Genomic DNA, 27349 nt, shown 5'->3' with positions numbered 1-27349 from the left:
CCCACCACCTCCCCTCACCATCACCACCGACACCACCCCTCTCCCGGCGGAGCCCAGAGCCTCACCATCTCCTGCCACGGATAGGCAGTGGTCACGGGGACGCGGAGCCAGACAAGGGAAGACCTACTGAGGAGGGGGAGCCGTACACAGAGCCATTTTCTTGGAGGAGCCAGTTTGCCATTGATGGGAAGAGGATGCATTGTGGGCTGCTGGAGGAGCCTGATATGGATTCCACAGGTTGGTCCTGCTGTCCTGCAACCCTGCAGCTTTGCCTTGACTTATCGGGATGCATGGGGAACCACTCTCTGTTGTGGATCACTATAACTGGGCCCCTGGGAATTTGTGACTTTCTCTACAACCATTTTTGAGTGATTTGTTGATGAATGCATTTATTGTTAATGTGAGGGATTACTCACCATGGCATTGCATTTGTTTGATTTTGGTTTCTTCAGATGTCAACAAAAGTGGCCTTGTGGTTTTGTGCCATTAATTCATGATAAATCTATACCAACAAAAATACGGTTTTGAGGCATGGTTTGATTATGGAATGACATTAGGGCCCTTCATTTGTGCCACAATCTTGATTAAAGAGCAGTAATTTCAACTATTAGACAGACCTACATTCAGCAATCTCTGTGGGGGGAAAGTCTTACAAGCCTTCGAGGCGCATGTAGCCTGTGATGCACCTGCTTCTTGTAAACAACTTCTGGGTGGAAATAAGCTGCCAGTCCACAGAGGTATGGTGCCAGTCGCCCAGAGCAGGATAAAGTCACACAGCATGACGCAATAATTAGCCTAAAGTAAATTCAATGTAATATTATAAACTACATGTTTATGGTAAAGTAATGAATGTTGCTGCTTTAGCTACACGTTTTTCTACTTGGCTCTCAATCTAACTTCCTTCCTAATAACTTTATTATAGGCTCATTTATTTACTTTATTGAATATTCAACAGGGAGTTTTTTCCCCCTGATGTTTATGCTAATTCACTGTCTGGTGTTGAGTTGGTTAACATGAAAGAGTGTATGCCTATAATACATTATCAGATAACCGTTTCGCCCATTGATCGAATTTAATCCAGTTATTCAAAGCTCTGTCTTATCTGTGCTCATGGCAAATGATTCAATTACAACCTAAGGATAAGTGCTACAATGGAGAATTATTGTCACCTCAGTGGACTAACTTCATCAATGACTGGGGAAAGCTATTTGAAGTACCAGCTAGGCTAGTGCACAAGACATTGAAATAAGTTACAAGTCTGCCTAATAATGTTTTGCAATTAATTGTAATAATTGGTCTAATAATAATAAATGATGATGTTGATTATAAATAGGCTAATGATGATGATGATGACAATAATTATAATTTTAGTTTATTAATTTGATAATACCGTTACATTTAGGCCTATATGGAACTGATGACAGCCTCAGAGTTGATAAATTAGGCATAGGCTACACTTTTGCTTTTATTCATGAGATAAAGCATTCTAGCCTACTTTTAGGCTATTCATTCTAACTGCCCATGCCACTCATCAACCAAAAGGTGTCGAATATTAATTTATCATAAAAGTTCTGAGTCTCTAAACTTTTCTATTTCCATGACCTCTTCTCTAACCGCTTCTGATGGGATGGAACCTGTAAATCATTACATGGAACAGGTTGCCTTGCCAACAGTCAGTCCTGGCAACTGCTACTATGGTGATTGTAGTCATGGCCCGTGCGGGAAACAGGATCTACAGGACTACGATAAATATAAGTGTTTCTGTCCCAAGAAAGGACACCAGTTGAGCTATTTCTAAATAGAAATTAGAATGGGACAAAGGCTTCTGTGTCGCTCGCGAGGCTGCTCTAGCAATGAGCGCGTTTGTAGTCCCCCCAAGAACAATGAAGGATTCCTGCCGTTTTGGTGAAAACATTTCAAATAGAAGCACAGCTGCGCCAAGACCCCCACAATCGATTATAGTCGAATTGCCCAGTCACATCTTTTTTTGCATTTGGCAACGTTTGTCTCAAAATGTAGTTATAAAAAGGCCACCTGTTGCAGATGCAGCTTGAGTAAAGTCAACTTGTGATAAATCTATCCAAATTGGATTGTTAGATCTTGATTTATTTAGGAAACTTTGTATAATATAAGGCCCTATATTGATTAGGGCCAATAGAGTAACCAAATATTGGACAATTCATACCACCACCCAATTGTCGGCATATTTTGATGAGCCATATAGGCCTATAGACAAATTAATAAATAGGCTATGCGAATTAATCTTTATGTGGGCCACAGAAATAAAACCTACAATTGTAAATTCCTGTAGGCTTTTCTCTGATATGTGGGCCATCTTGCCTTTTTCTAGAGAGCTGGATTGAAAGATGCCTCAACGAGAGCGAGAGCAAGCGGTATTCCAGTCACACGTCCCTGGGGAATACGTCCAATGACGAAAGTAAGCAGTGACCGTGTAACGCTTTAATGTTGTATTACTGCAAGTCATAAAGTAATGGATAAATATATGTTGAAATAATCTATTGTCATAGGCCTAAAATAAGACTGCTATTGATTAAAATAAATTGATATTTGCTGTAATAAGGTGCGCAATAATAGGCTTGGTGAGAAAAATATGGCAAAGGTCAGTGTTTTGCACTTGTAGGCTATGATTGGAATTTGTTCAAATAGAGCACACCTTCATTTACAAAACATCACAAAACATGTGTCAATAAGATGTCCCTGATAATCCACTGATTTATATTAATCATAATATTGTTGCACGTAGAATTGCTGGATAAAGAGAGAAATTATTTTAAAAAATAATTGTGTACTGCATCAAACTTCAGACTTTTCTAACCCTGTTCAGTTTAGATCAAAGATATTACAATATCTCTGTTTTTAAAAATATTCACAGCAATTATTTATTTTATTTTATTTTTTATATTGCTTTGCCCATTACTTAATTGAAGAGGTTGATTTGAAATAGTTGACATGTTTCTTTTTTGTCTGTAAAAGATGAGGAGAAAGAAAACAACAGGGCTTCTAAACCACATTCAACACCAGCTACCCTACAATGGTAAGTGTTGGTGATGATTCACCTCTTTCCCAACCTGTTTATATAATGTTGCATAATCCTAAGCTCTTATTCTACAGCTGTAATGCTGTAATTTAATGTTCTCAATGCATAAGCTATTCAACACATTTCTTTTCTATTATTTGGGGCATTTACAATGTAGCTTTTTGTTTGTTGATAAAATTTACAAGTGCATTTCCCTATTTTGTTCTTATATTGTTTGCTGTTTAAGGATTGTCTGTATACAGTCTTCTCATGTAGGGTCACATCGTTTGATCATGTAAAGATGAAGGACATAACTGTACCTTTGAGCAGCACCTTTTGAGAAGAGAACTATCAACTTTAGCGAGCATTGTGTGGGTGCTTACAGTTTACATTTACAATATGACATGGCAGGCCGCTGTTGGGCTGGAAGGATGTGTTAGTATAAAGGCTTTTTCACCAAAATAGCAATATTTCTTTGCCTTCATAGAACCAGAGACCTGTGCATTTGCACCTGTTATGTTCAGAATATATTAATATGCATTAGACTCAGTTAAAACAGGAAGCTGGCTATATCAAGACATTCTTCTTCTTTTAATAATTTGTTGTCTGTATTTGAAATTGCATTCCCTCTGGTGGAAATTCCACACTGGTGAAAATACTTGATCAGTCTCTTCCTTGGAGATTTTTTGAAGGGTGGAGATTGAATTAGTGTTTATCAGTCATTTTCATGGCACTTTCATGGAGGCGCGTTGGTTTGTGTAGTGTTGTTGTCAGACACATACATTTCTATTTAGATAAACATACCTGGTCTACATAGACAGTCCGAGTCCATGGGAATATTATGTAGAGGAGTGTTGTAGGTCCCCTGGGATTACACAGTCCTTCACACTTCAACAGCATGGAACTTCCCATTTTCAACTCACTTCTGAAATGGCCCGCTTTATTTTGGCTTATTGCTTGAGGAATGCGTTCATGAGCAATAATCCTTGTAAAATATTTGTATTTTACGTTGCTCTGAAATATGACAGATGAACGAACAGTCTTTGATTTATTTTGCACTCAAAATACAGGTGTATTTAGAGTTGTTGCATAATACAGACATCACGGTTCTTTTTATGTTCATGAGATGTTCAAAATAGCTTTTTTATCATACTGAATTGTATAACATACTGTTAAGAGTGCTTGATCACAACTTTATATTCCCCAATTTATTGTCTATTTTACGTTTATTATGGGAGAAACTGATAAGTGTTTTCTAGCACTTCGAAGCTCCTCTCTCACATTGTAATGCTTCGTTTTGTGAAGTATTTAGGCTATACAGTAGAGATATATACACTGAACTGATGGTTGTAGTTCCGCCTTTCCCAGATGGTATAAAATAAATCCACATATACACTACCGTTCAAAAGTTTGGGGTCACTTAGAAATGTCATTTTTTTCGAAAGAAAAGCTATTTTTTTGTCCATTAAAATAACATCAAATTGATCAGAAATACAGTGTAGACATTGTTAATGTTATAAATGGCTATTGTAGCTGGAAACGGCTGATTTTTAATGGAATATCTACATAGTCGTACAGAGGCCCATTATCAGCAACCATTAGTCCTGTGTTCCAATGGCACATTGTGTTTGCTAATCCAAGTTTATCATTTTAAAAGACTAATTGATCATTAGAAAACCCTTTTGCGGTGGTCCTCTGTAGCTCAGCTGGTAGAGCACGGCGCTTGTAACGCCAAGGTAGTGGGTTCGATCCCCGGGACCACCCAAACACAAAAATGTATGCACGCATGACTGTAAGTCGCTTTGGATAAAAGCGTCTGCTAAATGGCATATTATATTATATATTATATTTTGCAATTATGTTAGCACAGCTGAAAACTGTTGTGCTGATTAAAGAAACAATAAAACTGGCCTTCTTGAGACTAATTGAGTATCTGGAGCATCAGCAATTGTGGGTTCGATTACAGGCTCAAAATGGCCAGAAACAAATAACTTTCTTCTGAAACTCATCAATCTATTCTTGTTCTGAGAATTGAAGGCTATTCCATGTGAGAAATTGCCAAGAAACTGAAGATCTCGTACAACGCTGTGTACTACTCCCTTCACAGAACAGCGCATACTGGCTCTAACCAGAATAGAAAGAGGAGTGGGAGGCCCCGGTGCACAACTGAGCAAGAGGACAAATACATTAGAGTGTCTAGTTTGAGAAACAGGCGCCTCACAGGTCCTCAACTGGCAGCTTCATTAAATAGTACCCTCAAAACACCAGTCTCAACGTCAACAGTGAAGAGGCGACCCCGGGATGCTGACCTTCTAGGCAGAGTTGCAAAGAAAAAGCCATATCTCAGACTGCCCATCTTAATCTTTTATTTTTATTGGCCAGTCTGAGATATGGCTTTTTCTTTGCAACTCTGCCTAGAAGGTCAAACTTTTGAACGGTAGTGTATACTTTCACATAGTAGCTCCTAATTCAGGTTAGATTATTTCTCTAATCTCGTCCACTAGTAAATAACCTGCCCTTGACTGAATAAGTACAGGAGTAAACTGGGTAACAGTTTATTTTCATACTGGTAGATACTGTAGATGCCAGTCTAGAGATGTCTTTGTGGTCTGTAAAGAGTCCATGTTATTCTGTGGGGATTGATTGACAGGTCTGCTTTTTCACCTACAGGCTGGAGCAGAACTATGAGATTGCAGAAGGGGTTTGTATCCCCCGTAGTGCTCTCTACATGCACTACCTGGACTTCTGTGAGAAGCACGACACACAGCCTGTCAACGCCGCCAGCTTTGGGAAGGTAGGACACAGTTACTGACCAGTTTAACAGGACATTTAGGAGGGACTGTTTGATTGAGCCCAAACTAATTTTGTGAACATAATACTTCACAGAAAGAGTACATGCAATGGTCCCTTTGGTGGAGTAGGTTATACCTGCGTAGGAAGGTTACCACCCATCAGGATAGTAAAACATGAAAGGGAGAAATAAGTATAGCATTTAAAAAGTATGCCTACTGATGCATATAGATCAGTCGTATGGCTTGTTACGGTGTGTTTGAAAAGTAATATCCACATGTAGTTATTGAGAAGCAACGGAATGGCCCACTGATGGTTCCCCTGAAAACTGCTAGACGGGTTACACAGCTAGAACAATCATGCTCGCCTCTGTTCCTACAACCCAGAAAATCCCCTCTACCCACCTACTCCCAGCCACCCCCAACACTCGGACCCAGCCCCCTCCTCGTCCCCCCCCACCCCTCCCCAGCTCCTGTCGGAGGATATTGAAAAAGAGAAGGAGCCTGGATTAATGTGTAATTAAAGGAAATTTGGAAGGGTGAGATGTTGCGGAATGTTAGATCAGTGGCTGGAGCAGTGTGGGGTGTCCTTTAGGAAGGCTTCATTGATTCGGGACAAAAAAACGAGTGAGGGCCCCGCCTGCCTCCCTGTCTGCTCATTTATCAAGCGGGGCCTGACAGAAACTTCACAGCTTGGCCTCTTTTTTCATCCCACACAATGGAAAGCTCCACTGTTTACGAAAGTTTCTGCACCAGGAGCTGGACCAAGGAGCCAATCTCATGGACAAAAAGAAAGAGAGAGAGAGAGGGAAGGAAGGAGGAGAGGGAACAAGGAGGAGAGGGAACAAGGAGGAGAGGAAACAAGGAGGAGAGGGAACAAGGAGTAGAGGGAACAAGGAGTAGAGGGAACAAGGAGGAGAGGAAACAAGGAGGAGAGGGAACAAGGAGTAGAGGGAACAAGGAGGAGAGGCAACAAGGAGTAGAGGGAACAAGGAGGAGAGGAAACAAGGAGGAGAGGGAACAAGGAGTAGAGGGAACAAGGAGGAGAGGAAACAAGGAGGAGAGGGAACAAGGAGGAGAGGGAACAAGGGGGGCGAGGGAACAAGGAGGAGTGGGAACAAGGGAGGCGAGGGAACAAGGAGGAGAGGGAACAAGGAGGAGAGGGAACAAGGAGTAGAGGGAACAAGGAGGAGAGGAAACAAGGAGTAGAGGGAACAAGGAGGAGAGGAAACAAGGAGGAGAGGGAACAAGGAGGAGAGGGAACAAGGAGGAGCGAGAACAAGGGAGGCGAGGGAACAAGGAGGAGAGGGAACAAGGAGGAGAGGGAACAAGGGGGCGAGGGAACAAGGAGGAGAGGGAACAAGGAGGAGAGGGAACAAGGAGGAGAGGGAACAAGGAGGAGCGGGAACAAGGAGGAGAGGGAACAAGGAGAAGAGGGAACAAGGAGGAGAGGGAATTAGGGGGGAGGGAACAAGGAGGAGAGGGAACAAGGGGGCGAGGGAACAAGGAGGAGAGGGAACAAGGAGGAGAGGGAACAAGTTGGAGAGGGAACAAGGAGGAGAGGGAACAAGGAAGAGAGGGAACAAGGGGGCGAGGGAACAAGGAGGAGAGGGAACAAGGAGGAGAGGGAACAAGGAGGAGAGGGAACAAGGTGGCAAGGGAACAAGGGGAGAGGGAACAAGGAGGAGAGGGAACAAGGGGGCAAGGGAACAAGGGGGAGAGGGAGAGATTTTGGAGAGGTTTTTAATGTTGAAAAATAATATCCCTGAACGTGTCAAAAATTGATGGCTCCCAAAGCCTTTTTCTCCCACAGCCAGTGGAGACCTCCCTGGGGTTAAGGCTCTGGGAACTTCACAGATCTTCGCGTCTAGAACAGAACTCACTTTCACTTGATTCATTGATATGTTCAATGTGGATTTTCATGTCATTCTGTATGAGCTGTACATGGTTAAAAATCATTCTGGATGGGGCAGTTACTTCAGCCACTAGCTGAGATAATTGTGTACTTTCAAGTGTACAGTATCTCTTCCCTTACATCTACAGTATGATAGCACTGTCAAAAGTGATAACACATTTTCAACAGGTGCTTTACATGCGGGATATACACATACAAAAGCATGAAGAATCTCACAGAGAAAAAATCACTGATACACTTATTCTAATTCTCTGATTAACAGATTATTAGACAACAGTTTCCACAACTGACCACAAGAAGACTGGGGACCAGGGGCCAATCAAAGTAAGTCAATGTTGTCTCCTACTTTTCTTTCTTTCTTTCTGCACATTGGTTTTGATTTTTGTTTTTCATTATTGAAAGAGGAGTATCATTGTGTTAATGGAGGGCCTGCTTTTAACGATTCTTCAAGGCGGTAATCTTCACCATGTCTATGATTTGAGGATGTAACCTCTCAAAATCACATGATGACAAGCCACTGCCTCACACCCTGATGAAGAGTCCTTAGCTGAAATGTTGGTCAAGTAGGAGAGATGAGTGTGCAACTTTCTTTTCCATTTATATACCTCTCTAACTATCAACTATCCCCTATAGGTACCACTACTATGGCATCGCTGTGAAGGAGAGCTCCCAGTACTACGACGTGATGTACTCCAAGAAGGGGGCGGCGTGGGTGAACGAGACAGGCAAGAAGGAGGTCACCAAGCAGACAGTGGCATATTCACCACGCTCCAAACTGGGGACGCTCCTGCCAGACTTTCCAAATGTCAAAGACTTAAATCTGCCCGCCAGTCTGCCAGAGGAGAAGGTAAACAGGACTCTAAAAAGTCCTCCTCCCTTATCCAACCAACCCCTCGCCCCTCTCGCCCCCTCTGGCTATCCCCTTTTATCTGCCCCGGACCTTCTCTGACTCTGGGTTTAGAGAAGAAGGACCTTGAGGATTTATATGCTGCTGGCTCCTCACTAACTCTTAATCTTGTGGGGAGATAATAAGATCCAGCGCCGGACAAAGGACAGACACTAACTGTCAAGCTTTAAATGAGGGGGCCATGATTTTCAATGGTTTGTGAGTTGCTGATCTCTAAAGACGGTTTTATGTAACATAGTTTTGGTGTGCGACCTGTTGCAGGTATTTATTGATGCCGATGTTTTTGGATGGGATTTATTGTCTTGTTTTTCGTATCAATCCATTGATATATGATATCACTTGAAAACACTAGCTACCAATTATACTGTACAGTAGACAGTAGAACCCAGTTCCCAGATTGAATGTATCTTAACTGAAGCAGCATCCTGGTCATTCGCTAAGAATGTCACTACGAAACAGTATGTGCCTTTGATAAGTCGAGAGCTTGGGACTATAGGTTCTAAGTGCAAAAATATGATTCTGAGATCATTGGCTTTAACGTTCCGAACACACCTTGGTTTGAATGGTGGCAAGGCGTTTTTTATCTTGTATTCTTTTGATCTTAACAACATGAATTGGGGTATTTAGAGTACTATATAGGTAGAGAACATTGAACAGAACAAGGCTATGTCAATAGCAAAATGTTGAACCTTATAGTCCCAAGCTCTCAAAGTAGCAGTGTGATACAGACTTGGACCACGTTACTGCCGTGCATTTATACTCAGTGTTCTCTATGTTTTCCCACAGGTGTCAACGTTTATCATGATGTACAGAACTCACTGCCAGAGGATACTGGACACAGTAATACGTGCCAACTTTGACGAGGCAAGACACATTTCATATGTGTCCATCTTTTGCACCTTTATTTACCAGTCCCATTAAATGTGACAGGACTTTGTGTTTTTGTTTTTTTGACTGTGAAGCCTGACTCTCTTGTTGAATGTGGTCACAAAAAAGATTACGAGCTAAATGTTCTTGGACTTCTAAATGAAGACATCCCATTTTCATGAGAATCGGTTTAGTTCTTACCTAATCTTGGAACACTGAACCAAATCTGTTATGCTACCAGTCTGTCACAATAAACTACTTCTAACCGAAATGTATCTCATTAGAAAAGTTGGGTTAGTCTCTTAAGTTGTATTGTACATGACGTTGAGAGAATGACCCTCTTTTCCTGGGTGTCTCCAGGTCCAGAGCTTCCTGCTGCACTTTTGGCAGGGCATGCCCCCCCACATGCTCCCTGTCCTGGGCTCCTCCACTGTGGTCAACATTGTGGGCGTCTGTGACTCCATTCTTTACAAGGCAATCTCTGGGGTTCTTATGCCCACCGTCCTGCAAGCACTGCCTGATAGGTGTGTACTGTAGCTCTTCTTAGTGTACTGTAGCTCTTCTTAGTGTACTGTAGCTCTTCTTAGTGTACTGTAGCTCTTCTCCCCACCCCAGTGATCACTAAAGCCACAATCCTGAGTTTGTGTTTCAGCCCATCAAATTCAAACTCAAATTCATAGACAGAGCTATAAATGCAAAGGCTGACAGTCCATGAGATCCACATCATTGTTCTAAACATATTTTACGTGCATATTGTTTGTTTAAAAATACTGAAATGACAACCCTATGTACTGAGTTACAGCCTCTATAGAGAAAAAGGGCTGTGAGGAAAACTTGACATTTGCCTTTGTGTTATACAACCTTGGTTATTTGTGATGTAATGTAGATTTATTCCAGTTTGACCCAGGTGATCCGGAAGTTTGCCAAACAGCTGGACGAGTGGCTTAAAGTAGCACTTCACGACCTGCCTGAAAACCTGAGGAATATCAAATTCGAATGTAGGTGTCTGCATTGAAAAATACAGTCGTTAGTCTCTTGATTTTATGACAACGATGACATACTGAGTCTTGGAAAAAGGAGAATGCACCAATTTTAGAAACATGTTTTAATAAGCAAATGTTATACTGTAGAAAACATAACAGTAAATATTTCCTCTACCTTTTATCCACAGTATCTAGAAGATTTTCTCAGGTTCTCAAGCGGCAGACATCTTTGAACCATCTATGTCAGGTAGCTATTTCACTGTATAAATGTAATGAATTCCATATGAAAATATGACTGATAAAGGTATATGCAGTGTGTATCACGATCTAATAATGTGTGTGTTGTTGATGTGTCTCTGGGCAGGCGTCGCGGACGGTGATCCACAGTGCAGACATCACCTTTCAGATGATGGAGGACTGGAGGAACGTGGACCTGAACAGCATCACCAAGCAGACACTTTACACCATGGAGGACACATGGGAGGAGCACCGGCGGCTCATCATCCACTGTAAGGGCACAGACACGCACACATGTACGGATGCAGACACACACAAACGCACGCACACAAACACACACATAGTAGCATTCACATTAAGTTACATTTAGTCCAAAAGCCTAGAATCCACATTCCAAACAACCCTGTTGTGCTCCAATACACCTTAACTTAAATTGTTTGCTCTCCTTCATAGCATTGTAGCTGAGAAATGCACTTCACTCCCACACACACAGCCGCCAATAACACACAGTAGATGTCAGCCATTGGACATTCATTCCCACGGCCAGGAAAGTCAAGCCTTAATGATGGAGGCTAAAAGGTTAAGCAAGTTGACTCTGCTCTGAAACACCCCGTGGACCATCTCAAATTCATTTCAGCGTCAACCCCCTGAAATGGCCGTGATAGGGTCACAGTTCACAGATTGGCTGGTGTTGTTGCATAAAGAGGCCATTTCCACATCCCACTCTCATTCTGTTCTATTAGACAGAGAGAAATTATGCACTATAACATCAAATAAGACACAGCCTCATATACAAGACATACTGTATATGCTGCTGGTTTTGGCAGTTTGATTGATTTAAGTGAGGGTACTTTAGGTCCATAGTCACACACTACAATTATTCAATCTCTTCATTTGATCCAAATTGCTATCTGTCAAGACTCCGATCTGTGTAGACAAGGATGGGGCTTTCTCCACTATGTACAAAGATATGTCCCCTGAAGGATTAAATAGTCTATATGTTGACAAACTGTGGCTAAATGCAGCTCTCGTCTCCTTCCCCTCTCAGTGTACCAGGAGTTTGACCATCTGCTGGAGGAGCAGTCTCCTATAGAGGCCTACATCGAGTGGCTGGACTCCATGGTGGACCGCTGTGTTGTCAAGGTCAGTTGAGGATGTAAATACTTAATATATATTAAGCCCTTTTAACATCTAGGATATATCATTAGAAAACGTCCAGCCATCATCTTTAGGCATGTGCTTTCTACTATGGCTACAGTATGCTGTATGCTGATCATAAATGGAAATAATTTCTTCAATTGTCTCCTAAAACGTTCCACAGTGACGTTTGTATTGCATTTACCAAGGCCATTCTGGATGTTCATGTGTTATTTTATTGTTTAAGTATATTTGTACAGCAAATCGGTAAGGATTATGGCCCTTCACAAAAATAACCATGCGTTTTAATGGCATCCGTCTCTCCATGACTTGCTGACGCAGAGCCACTCGAGCTGCCATCCTAGTTAATGCTGTCTTCATGGCTCCCATTTGCTGCCATTATGCTCCAGATATGGGCTTGTAAAATGTGGTTGCCTTGGCAATGTCACGGACTCCCCAGACAATGGTTCAATGAGAAGGCGTGTCCCCAGGGGCAAATTAAATAGTTGACTTGTTGACATGTTTTTCGTTCCTGAGGGTTAAGCCCCAATAAGGACCCAGGGGTTAATTCTCCCCCCCCCCCCAACTCTTCCCTTCCCCCTCTTTTCTCATGGAAATATCTCCTTAAGGTGGCAGGAAAGAGGCCCGGGTGCCTGAAGAAGGTGGCCCAACAGTTCCTGCTCATGTGGTCGTGCTTCGGGACCCGAGTCATCCGGGATATGACCCTCCACAGTGCGCCTAGCTTCGGTGAGTGGTTGGATCTAGCATTGGGCTGGGGCATGTATCAGCCGACACAAGGAAAATTGTTTTTAGGGGGTTATGTATCGTTATTTAACCATATTGATGGTGTCACTAGTCAGACAGAAGTTGCCTAGTTCTAGTTTTGGTCCAAGTAACCAAAATAATTTGTGAAGAACACTTATAGATTATCCATGGCATTGGCCCAAAACTCAGCCAAAACTTGCTGAACTGAGTTATTTGAATATACAGTCGTGGTCAAAAGTTTTGAGAATGACACAAGTATTGGTCTTCACAAAGTTCGCTGCTTCAGTGTTATGAGATATTTTTGTCAGATGTTACTATGGTATACTGAAGTATAATTACAAGCATTCCATAAGTGTCAAAGGCTTTTATTGACAATTACATTAAGTTTATGCAAAGAGTCAATATTTGCAGTGTTGACCCTTCTTTTTCAAGACCTCTGCAATCCGCCCTGGCATGCTCTCAATTAACTTCTGGGCCACATACTGACTGATGGCAGGCCATTCTTGCATAATCAATGCTTGGAGTTTGTGGGTTTTTGTTTGTCCACCCGCCTCTTGAGGATCGACCACAAGTTCTCAATGGGATAAAGGTCTGGGGAGTTTCCTGGCCATGGACCCAAAATTTCGATGTTTTGTTCCCCGAGCCATTTAGTTATCACTTTTGCCATATTGCAAGGTGCTCCATCATGCTGGAAAAGGCATTGGTCGTCACCAAACTGTTCTTGGATGGTTGGGAGAAGTTGCTCTCGGAGGATGTGTTGGTACCATTCTTTATTCATGGCTGTGTTCTTAGGCAAAATTGTGAGTGAGCCCACTCCCTTGGCTGAGAAGCAACCCCACACATTAATGGTCTCAGGATGCTTTATTGTTGGCATGACACAGGACTGATGGTAGCGCTCACCTTGTCTTCTCCGGACAAGGTGTTTTCCGGATGCCCCAAACAATCGGAAAGGGGATTCATCAGAGAAAATGACTTTACCCCAGTCCTCAGCAGTCCAATCCCTGTACCTTTTGCAGAATATCAGTCTGTCCCTGATGTTTTTCCTGGAGAGAAGTGGCTTCTTTCCTGCCCTTCTTGACACCAGGCCATCCTCCAAAAGTCTTCGCCTCACTGTGCGTGCAAATGCACTCACACCTGCCTGCTGCCATTCCTGAGCAAGCTCTGCACTGGTGGTGCCCCGATCCCGCAGCTGAATCAACTTTAGGAGACGGTCCTGGTGCTTGCTGGACTTTCTTGGGCGCCCTGACGCCTTCTTCACAACAATTAAACCTCTCTCCTTGAAGTTCTTGATGATCCGATAAATGGTTGATTTAGGTGCAATCTTACTAGCAGCAATATTCTTGCCTGTGAAGCCATTTTTGTGCAAAGCAATGATGACGGCACGTGTTTCCTTGCAGGTAACCATGGTTAACAGAGGAAGAACAATGATTTCAAGCACCACCCTCCTTTTAAAGCTTCCAGTCTGTTATTCTAACTCAATCAGCATGACAGAGTGATCTCCAGCCTTGTCCTCGTCTACACTCTCACCTGTGTTAACGAGAGAATCACTGACATGATGGCAGCTGGTCCTTTTGGGGATTAAGTTCATTTTCATGGCAAAGAGGGACTTTGCAATTAATTGCAATTCATCTGATCACTCTTCATGACATTCTGGAGTATATGCAAATTGCCATCATCAAAACTGAGGCAGCAGACCTTGTGAAAATTAGTATTTGTGTCATTCTCAAAACTTTTGACCACGACTGTACTACATATTACATATATATATTTACATATTAGTCATTTAGCAGACGCTCTTATCCAGAGCGACTTACAGTTAGTGAATACATCTTTTTTTTATACTGGCCCCCGTGGGAATCAAACCCACAACCCTGGCGTTTATGCTCTATCAACTGAGCTACATCCCTGCCGGCCATTCCCTCCCCTACCCTGGGCCAATTGTGCGCCGCCCATGAGTCTCCCGGTCGCGGCCGGCTGCGACAGAGCCTGGATTCGAACCAGGATCTCTAGTGGCACAGTTAACACTGCGATGCAGTGCCTTAGACCACTGCGCCACTCAGGAGACTACTATGCATGTAGGTCCAAACATAGTTTAAGCCCCTCCCCCCATTTTTGGGAAATTGGAATAAGGAAAGTTGTGTGCAGACTCAGCAGAGAATTGCCTTCCGATGTTCTCCCAATCCAAAACGGGGAAAGCGTGGTGGTAAGATGGCTGCTTTGCTGGTATGGCCCCCCTAGCCTTTACTTTACTACCGAGCGGTGCATGACTGAGGCACTGAAAGAGATAGGGGCTGCAAAAAAAAAGAAGAAAATGGCTTCCCTTCCCCCTCCTCTCTTCTCCCCTTCAGTCTGTGAATATCAAAGTCACAGCTGGTTGCAATGTTTTGATAAAGTAGCTCTCTGTGCGAAAACAGCTAATTAACAATGGCTACCCCCCTCCCTCTCTTCCCCAATGTGTTTTCCTATCTATTCCATTTTATGACCAGGCAGTATTGCACTCCTCTGTTCCCTGAAAAGCTGCTGGTGTTTATTATGCGCATGGTCTCAGTCATCTCCCATACCCGGCTCAGGGGTCAGCCGTCATATTTGGGGCAAGGACTTTGTACAAGGAAACAAGAAACAGCCCCCTTGTCTCTTTTAATGACAATGACCGCCCAGTCGTTCTTCTCCCTCACACTGCCTGTTGTGTTGAGTGAGCTGCTATGATGCAGTCTGTCAGATGTTTGGAAGGACTAGTAATGAAACACACAGTCTGATCGTTCAGCCTCTTTTTGTAAACTGTGTTTTGAAATGTATAAGTGTATGTTCATAGCTTTGAATGGATGAGTTCTAGGCCTCCAACCACAGACAACACTCAAATACACTGCACATCTTAGAATCTTCATTTGAACTTTATGTAGCTCATTACTTCCCTTTAAAATAATTAGACTTGTTGGGTGGATGATAGGGACACTGATCCATCCTGTTTCCTTAGTTTCTCTCTCTCTCCTCTCTCCTCTCTCTCTCCTCTCTCTCTCTCTCTCTCTCTCTCTCTCTCTCTCTCTCTCTCTCTCTCTCTCTCTCTCTCTCTCTCTCTCTCTCTCTCTCTCTCTCTCTCCCTCTCCCTCTCTCTCTCTCCCTGTGTGTAGGCTCGTTCCACCTGATCCACCTGATGTTTGATGACTATGTGCTGTACCTGCTGGAGTCCCTGCACTGCCAGGAGAGGGCCAACGAGCTCATGAGGTCCATGAAGGCAGAGGGCAGCACAGGTTAGACCACCACCCTGTCAACAACTACTACTGGAGCTGCTTTCAACTATTAGTATTACTACAATCACAACAACTACAATTACTATTACTACTACTACTACTATTATTACTACTACTACTACTGTATAGGACTTTGGAATTATCTTTCCTGCTACCATCAGTATTGCTGCTGCAGCAACCACAAATGCATTTCAACACCAACAAAAATAACAACATGTACAGTGGGGGAAAAAAGTATTTAGTCAGCCACCAATTGTGAAAGTTCTCCCACTTAAAAAGATGAGAGAGGCCTGTAATTTTCATCATAGGTACACGTCAACTATGACAGACAAAATGAGAAAAAAAATCCCGAAAATCACATTGTAGGATTTTTAATGAATTTATTTGCAAATTATGGTGGAAAATAAGTATTTGGTCAATAACAAAAGTTTCTCAATACTTTGTTATATACCCTTTGTTGGCAATGACACAGGTCAAACGTTTTCTGTAAGTCTTCACAAGGTTTTCACACAATGTTGCTGGTATTTTGGCCCATTCCTCCATGCAGATCTCCTCTAGAGCAGTGATGTTTTGGGGCTGTCGCTGGGCAACACGGACTTTCAACTCCCTCCAAAGATTTTCTATGGGGTTGAGATCTGGAGACTGGCTAGGCCACTCCAGGACCTTGAAATGCTTCTTACGAAGCCACTCCTTCGTTGCCCGGGTGGTGTGTTTGGGATCATTGTCATGCTGAAAGACCCAGCCACGTTTCATCTTCAATGCCCTTGCTGATGGAAGGAGGTTTTCACTCAAAATCTCACGATACATGGCCCCATTCATTCTTTCCTTTACACGGATCAGTCGTCCTGGTCCCTTTGCAGAAAAACAGCCCCAAAGCATGATGTTTCCACCCCCATGCTTCACAGTAGGTATGGTGTTCTTTGGATGCAACTCAGCATTCTTTGTCCTCCAAACACAACAAGTTGAGTTTTTACCAAAAAGTTCTATTTTGGTTTCATCTGACCATATGACATTCTCCCAATCCTCTTCTGGATCATCCAAATGCACTCTAGCAAACTTCAGACTGGCCTGGACATGTACTGGCTTAAGCAGGGGGACACGTCTGGCACTGCAGGATTTGAGTCCCTGGCGGCGTAGTGTGTTACTGATGGTAGGCTTTGTTACTTTGGTCCCAGCTCTCTGCAGGTCATTCACTAGGTCCCCCCGTGTGGTTCTGGGATTTTTGCTCACCGTTCTTGTGATCATTTTGACCCCACGGGGTGAGATCTTGCGTGGAGCCCCAGATCGAGGGAGATTATCAGTGGTCTTGTATGTCTTCCATTTCCTAATAATTGCTCCCACAGTTGATTTCTTCAAACCAAGCTGCTTACCTATTGCAGATTCAGTCTTCCCAGCCTGGTGCAGGTCTACAATTTTGTTTCTGGTGTCCTTTGACAGCTCTCTGGTCTTGGCCATAGTGGAGTTTGGAGTGTGACTGTTTGAGGTTGTGGACAGGTGTCTTTTATACTGATAACAAGTTAAAACAGGTGCCATTAATACAGGTAATGAGTGGAAGACAGAGGAGCCTCTTAAAGAAGAAGTTACAGGTCTGTGAGAGCCAGAAATCTTGCTTGTTTGTAGGTGACCAAATACTTATTTTCCACCATAATTTGCAAATAAATTCATAAATAATCCTACAATGTGATTTTCTGGATTTTTTTTCTCTCAATTTGTCTGTCATAGTTGACGTGTACCTATGATGAAAATTACAGGCCTCTCTCATCTTTTTAAGTGGGAGAACTTGCACAATTGGTGGCTGACTAAATACTTTTTCCCCCCACTGTATATTGAAAATACTAATATTGAATGCTGTTTAGTACACTGACTCTTGAGTACATAAGAACCTCCTGTCTCTCTAATAGTTTATTGACCTCTGAACCCTTTTATAGCTGAGCAAGAGGAAGAGATGATGCTGACGGAGACCACGCCCACCTCCACGTCCCCAGGGCCCTTCTCCCCGGCCAAGTCTGTCACCTCAGTGGGGGTCCCAGCCGTCAGCTCCCCCACCGCTGCTCAGTCCCCAGAGTATACAGGGGCCACAGCCACCACAGGTGCGAGAGACAGACAGCAACACTGGGGGACTGGGGAGGGAACCTGTAAGTGGGGAGGGTTGCTTGGTTATAGAGCTATTACTATACTGGAGCTACAATAGAAGCAATGTCACTCGTCTGTGGTCATGTTCTGTAGGTAATGTTATGATCATGTCCGACATAATATACAGTACCAGTCAAAAGTTTGGACACACCTACTCATTCAAGGTTTTTTCTTTATTTTTACTATTTTCTACATTGTAGAATAATAGTGAAGACATCAAACTATGAAATAACACATATGGAATCATGTAGTAACCAAAAAAGTGTTAAACAAATCAAAATATATTTTATATTTTAGATTCTTCAAAGTAGCCACCCTTTGCCTTGATGACAGCTTTGCACACTCTTGGCATTCTCTCAACCAGCTTCATGAGGAATGCTTTTCCAAATCATCAAGGAGTTCCCACATATGCTGAGCACTTGTTGGCTTCTTTTCCTTCACTCTGCGGTCAAAATCATCCCAAACAATCTCAATTGGGTTGAGGTCGGGTGATTGTGAAGGCCAGGTCATCTGATGCAGCACTCCATCACTCTCCTTCTTGGTCAAATAGCTCTTACACAGCCTGGAGGTGTGCTGGGTCATTGTCCTGTTGAAAAACAAATAATAGTCCCACTAAGCGCAAACCAGATGGGATGGCGTATCGCTGCAGAATGCTGTGGTAGCCATGCTGGTTAAGTGTGCCTTGAATTCTAAATAAATCACTGACTGTGTCACCAACAAAGCACCCCCACACCATCACACCTCCTCCTCCATGCTTTATGGTGGGAACCACACATGCGGAGATCATCCGTTCACCTACTCTGCGTCTCACAAAGACACGGCGATTGGAAACAAAAATCTCAAATTTGGACTCAAAAAGGATCAAAGGACAGATTTCCACCGGTCTAATGTCCATTGCTCGTGTGTTTCTTGGCCCAAGCAAGTCTCTTCTTCTTATTGGTGTCCTTTAGTAGTGGTTTCTTTGCAGCAATTCGACCATGAAGGCCTCTGGGGTGCAGTTAACTCTAATGAATTTATCCTCTGCAGCAGAGGTAACTCTGGGTCTTCCTTTCCTGTGGCGGTCCTCATGAGAGCCAGTTTCATCATAGAGCTTGATGGATTTTGCAACTGCACTTGAAGAAACGTTCAAAGCTCTTGAAATGTTCTGTATTGACAGACCTTCATGTCTTAAAGATGGACTGTCGTTTCACTTTGCTTATTTGAGCACTTAATGTGGACTTGGTCTTTTACCAAATAGGGCTATCTTCTGTATACCACCCCTACCTTGTCACAACACAACTGATTGGCTTAAATGCATTAAGAAGGAAATAAATTCCACAAATTAACTTTTAACAAGGCACACCTGTTAATTGAAATGCATTCCAGGTGACTACCTCATGAAGCTGGTTGAGAGAATGCCAAGAGTGTGCAAAGCTGTCAACAAGGCAAAGGGTGGCTACTTTGAAGAATCTCAAATATAAAATATATTTTGATTTGTTTTAACACTTTTTTGGTTACTACATAATTCCATATGTGTTATTTCATAGTTTTGATATGTAGAAAATGTAGAAAATAGTTCAAATAAAGAAAAACCCTGTAATGAGTAGGTGTGTCCAAACTTTTGACTGGTACTGTACATTAATTAATACATGACAGTTGAATGAAATGGTTTATTAGAATGGGCCTATCCTGCCTGTGCTCATGCATTGGGTTGGTTTCTAAGGGTCACGGCATGGTAGATTCCTCTGTGCCAATCCCTTTGTCTCTGTGTGTGTATGTGTTACGTGTGTGCCAGGCGCTGTTCAGTCATATACCTGGTCCCTTACGTACACAGTGACAACGTCAGGCGGCACTCCTCCCGAGGGCGGACAGCAGCAGCACTGCATTCGCAGCGGTGCACCCGTGCCCCCTCCCTCCTCCGCCCATCGACTGCCAGTCTACACCCACAGGGACGAGCACGGGTGAGCTCTCATAGGGGGGTTATGAGCTCTCATAGAGGGATTATGAGCTGTCATATAGGGGTTATGAGCTGTCATAGAGGAGTTATGAACTCTCATAGCAGGGTTATGAACTCTGATAGCGGGGTTATGAACTCTCATAGGGGGGTTATGAGCTGACATGGGGGGTATGAGCTCTCATAGAGGGGTTTAATGACTATAATAGGAGAAAACTGAGGTTGTATCAACAACATTGTAGTTACTCCACAGTACTAACCTAAATGACAGAGTGAAAAGAAGGAACCCTGTACAGAATGCAAATATTCCAAAACATGCATCCTGTTTGCAATAAGGCAACAAAATAAAATTGCAAAAAATGTGGCAAATAAATTAACGTTATGTCCTGAATATAAAGCGTTATGTTTGGGGCAAATCCAACACAACACATCACTGAGTACCACTCTTCATATTTTCAAGCATGGTGGTGGCTGCATCATGTTATGGGTATGCTTGTCATCAGCAAGGACTAGGGAGTGTTTTAGGATAAAAAGAAACAGAACAGAGCTAAGCACAGGCAAAATCCAAGAGGATAACCTAGTTCAGTCTGCTTTCCAACAGACACTGGAAGACAAATTCCCCTTTCAGCAGGACAATAACCTAAAACACAAGGCTAAATATACACTGAAGTTGCTTACCAAGACAACATTGAATGTTCCTGAGTGGCCTAGTTACAGTTTTGACTTAAATCAGCTTAAAAATCTATGGCAAGACTTGAAAATAGCTGTCTAGCAATGATCAACAACCATATTGACAGAGCCTGAAGATTTTTAAAAAATAATCATGTGCAAATATGTTACAATCCAGGTGTGCAAAGCTCTTAGAGACTTACCCAGAAAGGCTCACAGCTGTATTTTCTGCCGAAGGTGATTCTAACATATATTGACTCAGGGGTGTGAATAGTTATGTAAATGAGATATTTCTGTATTTCAATTTCAATACATTTGGAAACATTTCTACAAACATGTTTTCACTTTGTCATTATGGGGTATTTTGTGTAGATGGGTGAGAAAAATATATATTTAATCCATTTTGAATTCAGGCTGTAACACAAGAAAATGTGGACTAAGTCAAGGGGTATAAATACTTTCTGAAGGCACTGTATCTGATTTCTTACTCAAAAATAGACAGAAGACATTTAAAGTACTACATTTACATTTTTGTCATTTAGAAGATGCTCTTATCCAGAGTGACTTACAGTAGTGAATGCATACATTTTCATACTGGTCCCCCCGTAGCATTCAAACCCACAACACTAGCATTGCAAGCATCATGCTCTACCAACTGAGCCACATTGAATACATGATGTTGACCTGTTTTTGTGTGCTCTCTCCAGGTTCACTGGGAGCTATAACTATGGGAGCTACTCCAACCAGCACCCCCACTCCATCCAGAGCCAGTACCCCAGTCTGGCCCATGAACCGGGCATCCCTGCCCCCCTCCACTATCCCGCTTACCACCGCACCTCTGCACAGGTCAGTCCCAACTTGGACTCCCAATCACAAATCAGGCCATAGCATCTACTGTACATTCACCTGAGGATCTACTAACGGTGCATTGGATGGAATCACAGTGGAGATAATTCAGTGACATTATCCTACGCACATCCATTATACTACGTACATCCATTATACTACGTACATCCATTATACTACGTACATCCATTATACTACGCACATCCATTATACTACGTACATCCATTATACTACGCACATCCAGTCGAAAAGTGTTTTCTTACATTAGCCTTATATTAGTCTCTCAGAGCACACACAATATTTGGTTCTGGGTGCCGAGATTGGCTTTATATTTACTCAACACATTAAGGCCCTTTGTCAAACTTCCAACATACTGTATATCTTTATGGTCTGTTTGATGATGGTGACTTTTAGCCACAGAGTCTACAATTCCCGCTTTTCCACACTGTTCACCACACCTGCAAGACATTGTTGGTGAAAATAGTTGTTCTTGGCTTGGGTGCTGGAGTGGACTCCATGGTATTTAATTGACGTCAGAGCAGTGCAGGAAGAAAGGCAGTGCAACACTGTATCAAATCCATTACAGAGAGACTGTTCAAAATGAGACTGTCTGCTGGGTTATTTGTGTTATAGAAAAGCCTGGAAATCACCTAATCACCATAGTACATCATTACAGAGGTGCAAGATCCACTGAAATATTAGGCATTGAATCAGGCAGAATGAGTCAGAAGGCATACTAAGCTATGAACATTTTTGTTTATTTTTCTTCAACATGCCATTATAACGACCTCCCTCTCATGTCTATCCACCTCCCAATATAATACTGAAGAGTGATCGTTTATTCCCGGTTGGGTTGTAGGCGGGGCATAAATTCCATCCTAGCTTTTGTAAGGTTGAATTTTACACAGGCAGTAAATCAGAGAGGAATGTTATTATGAACAGGAAGTGAAAAGGAGAACGGGGCTCGTTAGTATGCATAACGCATTCTATAGCGTTGGTGCCAACAGTGTGGCATGCTCTGGGGGGAGAGAGAGGGAGAGAGGGAAGAGAGAGAGAGAGAACTGGGGTGGCACCAGGAATGGTTAGTTAGAGCCAGGAGAACATTTACCCTGGTGCGGGTGAGAGAAAGAGAGAAAGATAGAATGAGAGAGAGAATGAGAGAGAGAATGAGAGAGAGAGACTGAGCAAGAGGGTCAACAGAAGAAAAAAGAAGATGAGCAGGTGAGAGGAAGAGGGTGCAGCAATAGTGGTGGTGGTGTCGGTGGAGCTCATACACTGTTAGCCATAGCAGCGAATGGTATGAGTTGACAGTGAGAGGTGATCTGGCCGGGGGCCCGGGACCCAGAGGGGCCCTGCTCTGTGCTCCACTGTGTGTCCCCTTCCCACCACTCAATAGTCTCTTCATCTCTCTGAGCCAGTGGCCATAGAACTCATAGACCAGGGTAGGGTGGACGTTTATTAAAATATTGTTTTTCAATGGTCTCTTTTCTGCGCGTGAACAAGAGGTCGCTGAACCACCCATCCTGCTCCCTGACCTGTGATGATGGCCTCTTTCCGTGCCACCATCCCTCATAATAGAACTGACTGTTGCCTGTGTGTTTATATTTAGTGGAATAAAGAGGAAATACTTTTACTTCCACCCTGCTCTGAACTTAAATCGGGCACAATGTGTGTGCTTTGTCTTGAGAGGGTCTGAGAGGGTCTGAGAGGGTCTGAGAGAGGAAGAGAAGGAGATAACACGAATGGGACACTTTGTTGGATTTCCCGACCAGTCCCAAATATTTTGTAAGAGGAGCTGATTCTGTCCGCGCTGTTAGTCGTCGGTCACCCTGGGCAACGAAAATACTACCGGCTGACCACTTATCCTAGTCCAACAGTTCCAGGAAGTGTCTTATTTATGTCCACCATTTACAACATACATAGTTGATGTTCATTGTGAATTATAAACCTCATAGTGTTACAGAGAAAGTAAGGATTTGTTCACTCCAGGAAAATCTCTGGAGTTCAGCTATAGCTTAACTAGGGGCTGGTGTTTCTCCTGTCAGGTCATGTGTTCAGGGAAAAACCCAGGCCAAGATATGATACATAATTAGTTTTTAAATTTTTATTTAACCTTTATTTAACCAGGTAAGACCCATTGATTTAAAAAAACCTATTTTGCAAGGGCGACCTGGCAAGAAGGCTAAACAATAAAATAGCAGTGTGTACATAAAATATTACATAAAAATACAAAATACACACAAAAGACCAAGTGTCACAAGTTACAGATACAATTGAAGATTAGACACTAACTCCCCTAACTTTAATATATTTTGATATGACATATAATACCATCACCCTAACACCCAATATTCTCTTCTGTTCGGCAGTACCCGCTCAATAGCCAGATGTCTCGGATGGAGCCATGCTTGATGGGAGGTGCTCCTCGGCTGCACCCTACGACCGTGGCCCCACGATGGGCGGATGTCTCCCCAGCCAACAGCTGTTATACTAGTCCCCCTATGCACTCCTCCCGCTACGCCGCCTCTGGAGACATGTACTCCCCCCTGGCCCCTCGCAGGAACTCTGAGTACGAACACTCACAACACTTTCCCGGCTTCGCCTACATCAATGGAGAGGCCACCACAGGCTGGGCCAAGTAGGCTTCCTATTCAGTCCTCAGAGAGAGGAGCTGTCCTGGGCACAGTCATGCCCATGCAGCATGCCAAGCCTATGGATGCAAACGTCCCACTGCCTTTCCCCAACACGACCCAGAGGCACCTAATCAGGAGTATCAGTGTAATGGTAGGGGAGAGAGGCTGGAGTGTAGCAGCACTGGGCAACCTTGTTACCTTGACCCGCAGGCCACAGCACAGACAACCAAGATTCAGGACTTCTTCTCACATTACACAATCAGAATATTGTGGCGTAGGCCTAGTTTGTTGATGGCAGCAATCGCCACAATGGTGGTGCTGTTTGTTGTTTGCAGAAAGTGGCTGTGCAAACCCTTTGGGATTATAGAAACAAGAGGCAGTTGGAAGAATCTCACATGTTGAAGTGTGCAGTGCGAGACTGCCCAGCTGTGCCTTTTCAATTAATGAACACCCATCCCTGCCCGGCAACCTCCCAAGTCAACAAACACTGATCATCACCCCTCCCTCCCTGTACTGAGCCACTAATGTACGCAACTCTGTTTACGTTGTATACTGTGGTTGACGTCAGTACAGTCTCTTAACAACGCACACCGTTTTCTCTTGGTCAACACTTACTCAGAGTAGGCCTCTCAGACGCTGTCCAGAAGACATGCTAGCCTGCTGCAGAGCCAGGGTCATATTCATTAGGGCACACCATAGCAATACATTTTGCAACGGAAAATGAACATGAATGTTTCTAATTTGACAAGTTAAGGTTGTCGCTCCCTGTTTCAGTCTGTTTTCTTCCGTTTGGTGCCTAATGAATACAACCCAGGATGGATTGCCTTAATGTTTCACAACTGGAGCCCAGTCACGTCAATCGGCATACAGCCAAAAAACAGTGAGAGAAGTTTATAGCGGAGACAAAGCTAAACATGTGGAGAGCCTTTATTAGCTTATCAGTTTCACATGAAGAGTTTTTTTAATGATCGAGTGCTGTGCCTCAGCCAGATTATTTGTGTGCTGTGTCACAAGCTCTGTTGCTGTATTTGTGGGAGGAGGAAGACACTATAGATGTATTCTCTGTAACTTTGTAACATTGTGTTCTTTTTTGTTTTCTGTGTTACAGTTGGTATTTTGTTTTCTTTTTTGTATGGATATAGTGAAGGAAACATTAACCTAGGTTTGTGTGTTTTATAATGCACTCAAAGCTACTGTGGACCTATTACCCTATGGGTAGGAATGAAAAGGAACAAATATCAAAGTGTAACACACATGAACTATAGTCACTTTTTTCTGTAAATACAAGCACTCGACAACTTCAGTGGTGACAACTGTTACAGTTTAAACTGATATGTATGTGGAATTATTTGTTGCCACATAAATAATTTCTAAAACCCCAATGCAAATGTGAATTGTGTTCTCATTTCTTTCTTCTTCTCTTCTCTCAAACACATACGATTGGTAATTAACATGTCACTGTTCTGCAGTCCTACAAACCTTGTTCAACCTCTTAGTTTTAGCCAGGCTAGTTTCTTTCCACTGAAATTCTCCAAAGTAACTTGTCTGACTGATAAACTGTCACTATTATTTATTGATATTGATGATACACTGATCATGCTTTGGAAATATTGATCAATACATTTTCAGAGGAGTGTTCAGTATTAAAATGCAATGACACACCACACACCTTAATTGACTTGCAGTTTGGCTTGTGTGAAAGGATCACCACATAGTAGCTCTTGGTTGAATTTTTGGCATAGTATATCATTGCACAACTCCCCCTCCCTTAAACCTCCATTTTGAATTTGATGTTGACAAAGGAGACCAAATCTTTTCAAATCCTCTGAGCTGATTTTTTTCTCCAATCACTTGCCAGCATTGGGAAGACTGGGAACCCAGTGGGGGCTGGGCGAGAAGCGAGAGGGCCACACTGCGGAAAGAATTACATTTCTATAAAGAGCAGCTCCTGCTGGGGTGTGGTCATTGCACCTCGGTCCCGTAACCTTTGACCTCTGACCCTTTCAAGTTTTATTTTATTTATTTGAATGCAGAGTCCCTGTGCTGTGAGCCCATTTTCCTGGACACCATAAAAATTCACAACCAAGGCTCTGCATGCTGGAGGCCCGTTCGGTACAATGGTTACAAATGCAATGAACATGGGAAAAGCACACAGTCCTGAAAGACTATAGGCCTGATCACAAACACTTGATACCAGCTTAGAGCAGTCTGGGCCATTGGGGATGTGTCAGAATGCAGATGAGAACCAGAACCATAATATCCTACCCCCTTGACCCTTGCTTACCATGTCTAATATCCTTTCCCCCTTGTAGGGGATGAGTTCATTTTGAAAATTGTAATTTCAAATTCAAGAGCTATGAGAATCTCTACTTCCAGTTCCAGAATGGGGATTGAATTCAGTTTCCAGTGCTTTGAAATATTCATGACTGAGTAGCTTGCCAACATGGCTCAAGGGAAGGATAAAGGCATCCTCCATGCAGTAACGGTGCGTGGGTAAAATCACCGGGGAAGCCCCCCCCCAAAATAAAAATTACCATATTAAATTGCCATATTACAATCTACTTGTTGTGATAATTGTGTTGTTTGCTCTATAACCTGTTAGTTAATATGCCTTGACACCATGATACAGTTGAAGTCGGAAGTTTACATACACCTTAGCCAAATAAATTTCAAATCAGTTTTTCACAATTCCTGACATTTAATACTAGTAAAAATTCCCTGTCTTAGGTCAGTTAGGATCACCACTAAGAATGTGAAATGTCAGAATAATAGTAGAGAGAATTATTTATTTCAGCTTTTATTTCTTTCATCACATTCCCAGTGGGTTAGAAGTTTACATACACTCAATTAGTATTTGGTAGCATTGCCTTTAAATTGTTTAACTTGGGTCAAACGTTTCAGGTAGCCTTCCACAAGCTTCCCACAATAAGTTGGGTGAATTTTGGCCCATTCCTCCTGACAGAGCTGGTGTAACTGAGTTAGGTTTGTAGGCCTCCTTGCTCACACACGCTTTTTCAGTTCTGCCCACAAATTTTCTATAGGATTGAGGTCAGGGCGTTGTGATGGCCACTCCAATACCTTGACTTTGCTGTCCTTAAGCCATTTTGCCACAACTTTGGAAGTATGCTTGGGGTCATTGTCCATTTGGAAGACCCATTTGCGACCAAGATTTAACTTCCTGACTGATGTCTTGAGATGTTGCTTCAACATATCCACCTCATTTTCCTTTCTCATGATGCCATCTATTTAG

At 42.9% G+C, this 27349-nt stretch overlaps 1 protein-coding gene across 2 annotated transcripts; it reads left to right on the top strand.

The window, feature by feature from the left end:
• Positions 1 to 25481, top strand: LOC121532263 (transcription factor RFX4-like). 2 transcript variants are annotated; one of them, XM_041838108.2, is made up of 18 exons: positions 3 to 237; positions 2351 to 2437; positions 2995 to 3055; positions 5708 to 5831; positions 8004 to 8065; positions 8375 to 8588; positions 9435 to 9512; positions 9876 to 10039; positions 10413 to 10513; positions 10687 to 10745; positions 10863 to 11007; positions 11784 to 11878; positions 12502 to 12619; positions 15766 to 15885; positions 17814 to 17975; positions 19793 to 19958; positions 21328 to 21466; positions 23836 to 25481. In XM_041838108.2, exons 1-18 carry the CDS (start codon positions 195 to 197, stop codon positions 24106 to 24108), a joined length of 2211 nt encoding a protein of 736 aa, XP_041694042.2. In that variant the 5' UTR covers positions 3 to 194; the 3' UTR covers positions 24109 to 25481. The 2 variants fall into 2 exon arrangements, with proteins under 2 accessions (XP_041694043.2, XP_041694042.2); XM_041838109.2 differs by lacking the exon at positions 2351 to 2437 and having other exon boundaries at positions 1 to 237.
• The last annotated feature ends 1868 nt before the right edge of the window (positions 25482 to 27349 follow it).

Source organism: Coregonus clupeaformis, chromosome 19 (assembly GCF_020615455.1).
Source record: "Coregonus clupeaformis isolate EN_2021a chromosome 19, ASM2061545v1, whole genome shotgun sequence".
NCBI lineage: Eukaryota > Metazoa > Chordata > Actinopteri > Salmoniformes > Salmonidae > Coregonus > Coregonus clupeaformis.
The sequence above is the reverse complement of the archived record's forward strand: the minus strand, read 5'-3'. Positions and strand labels throughout refer to the sequence as shown.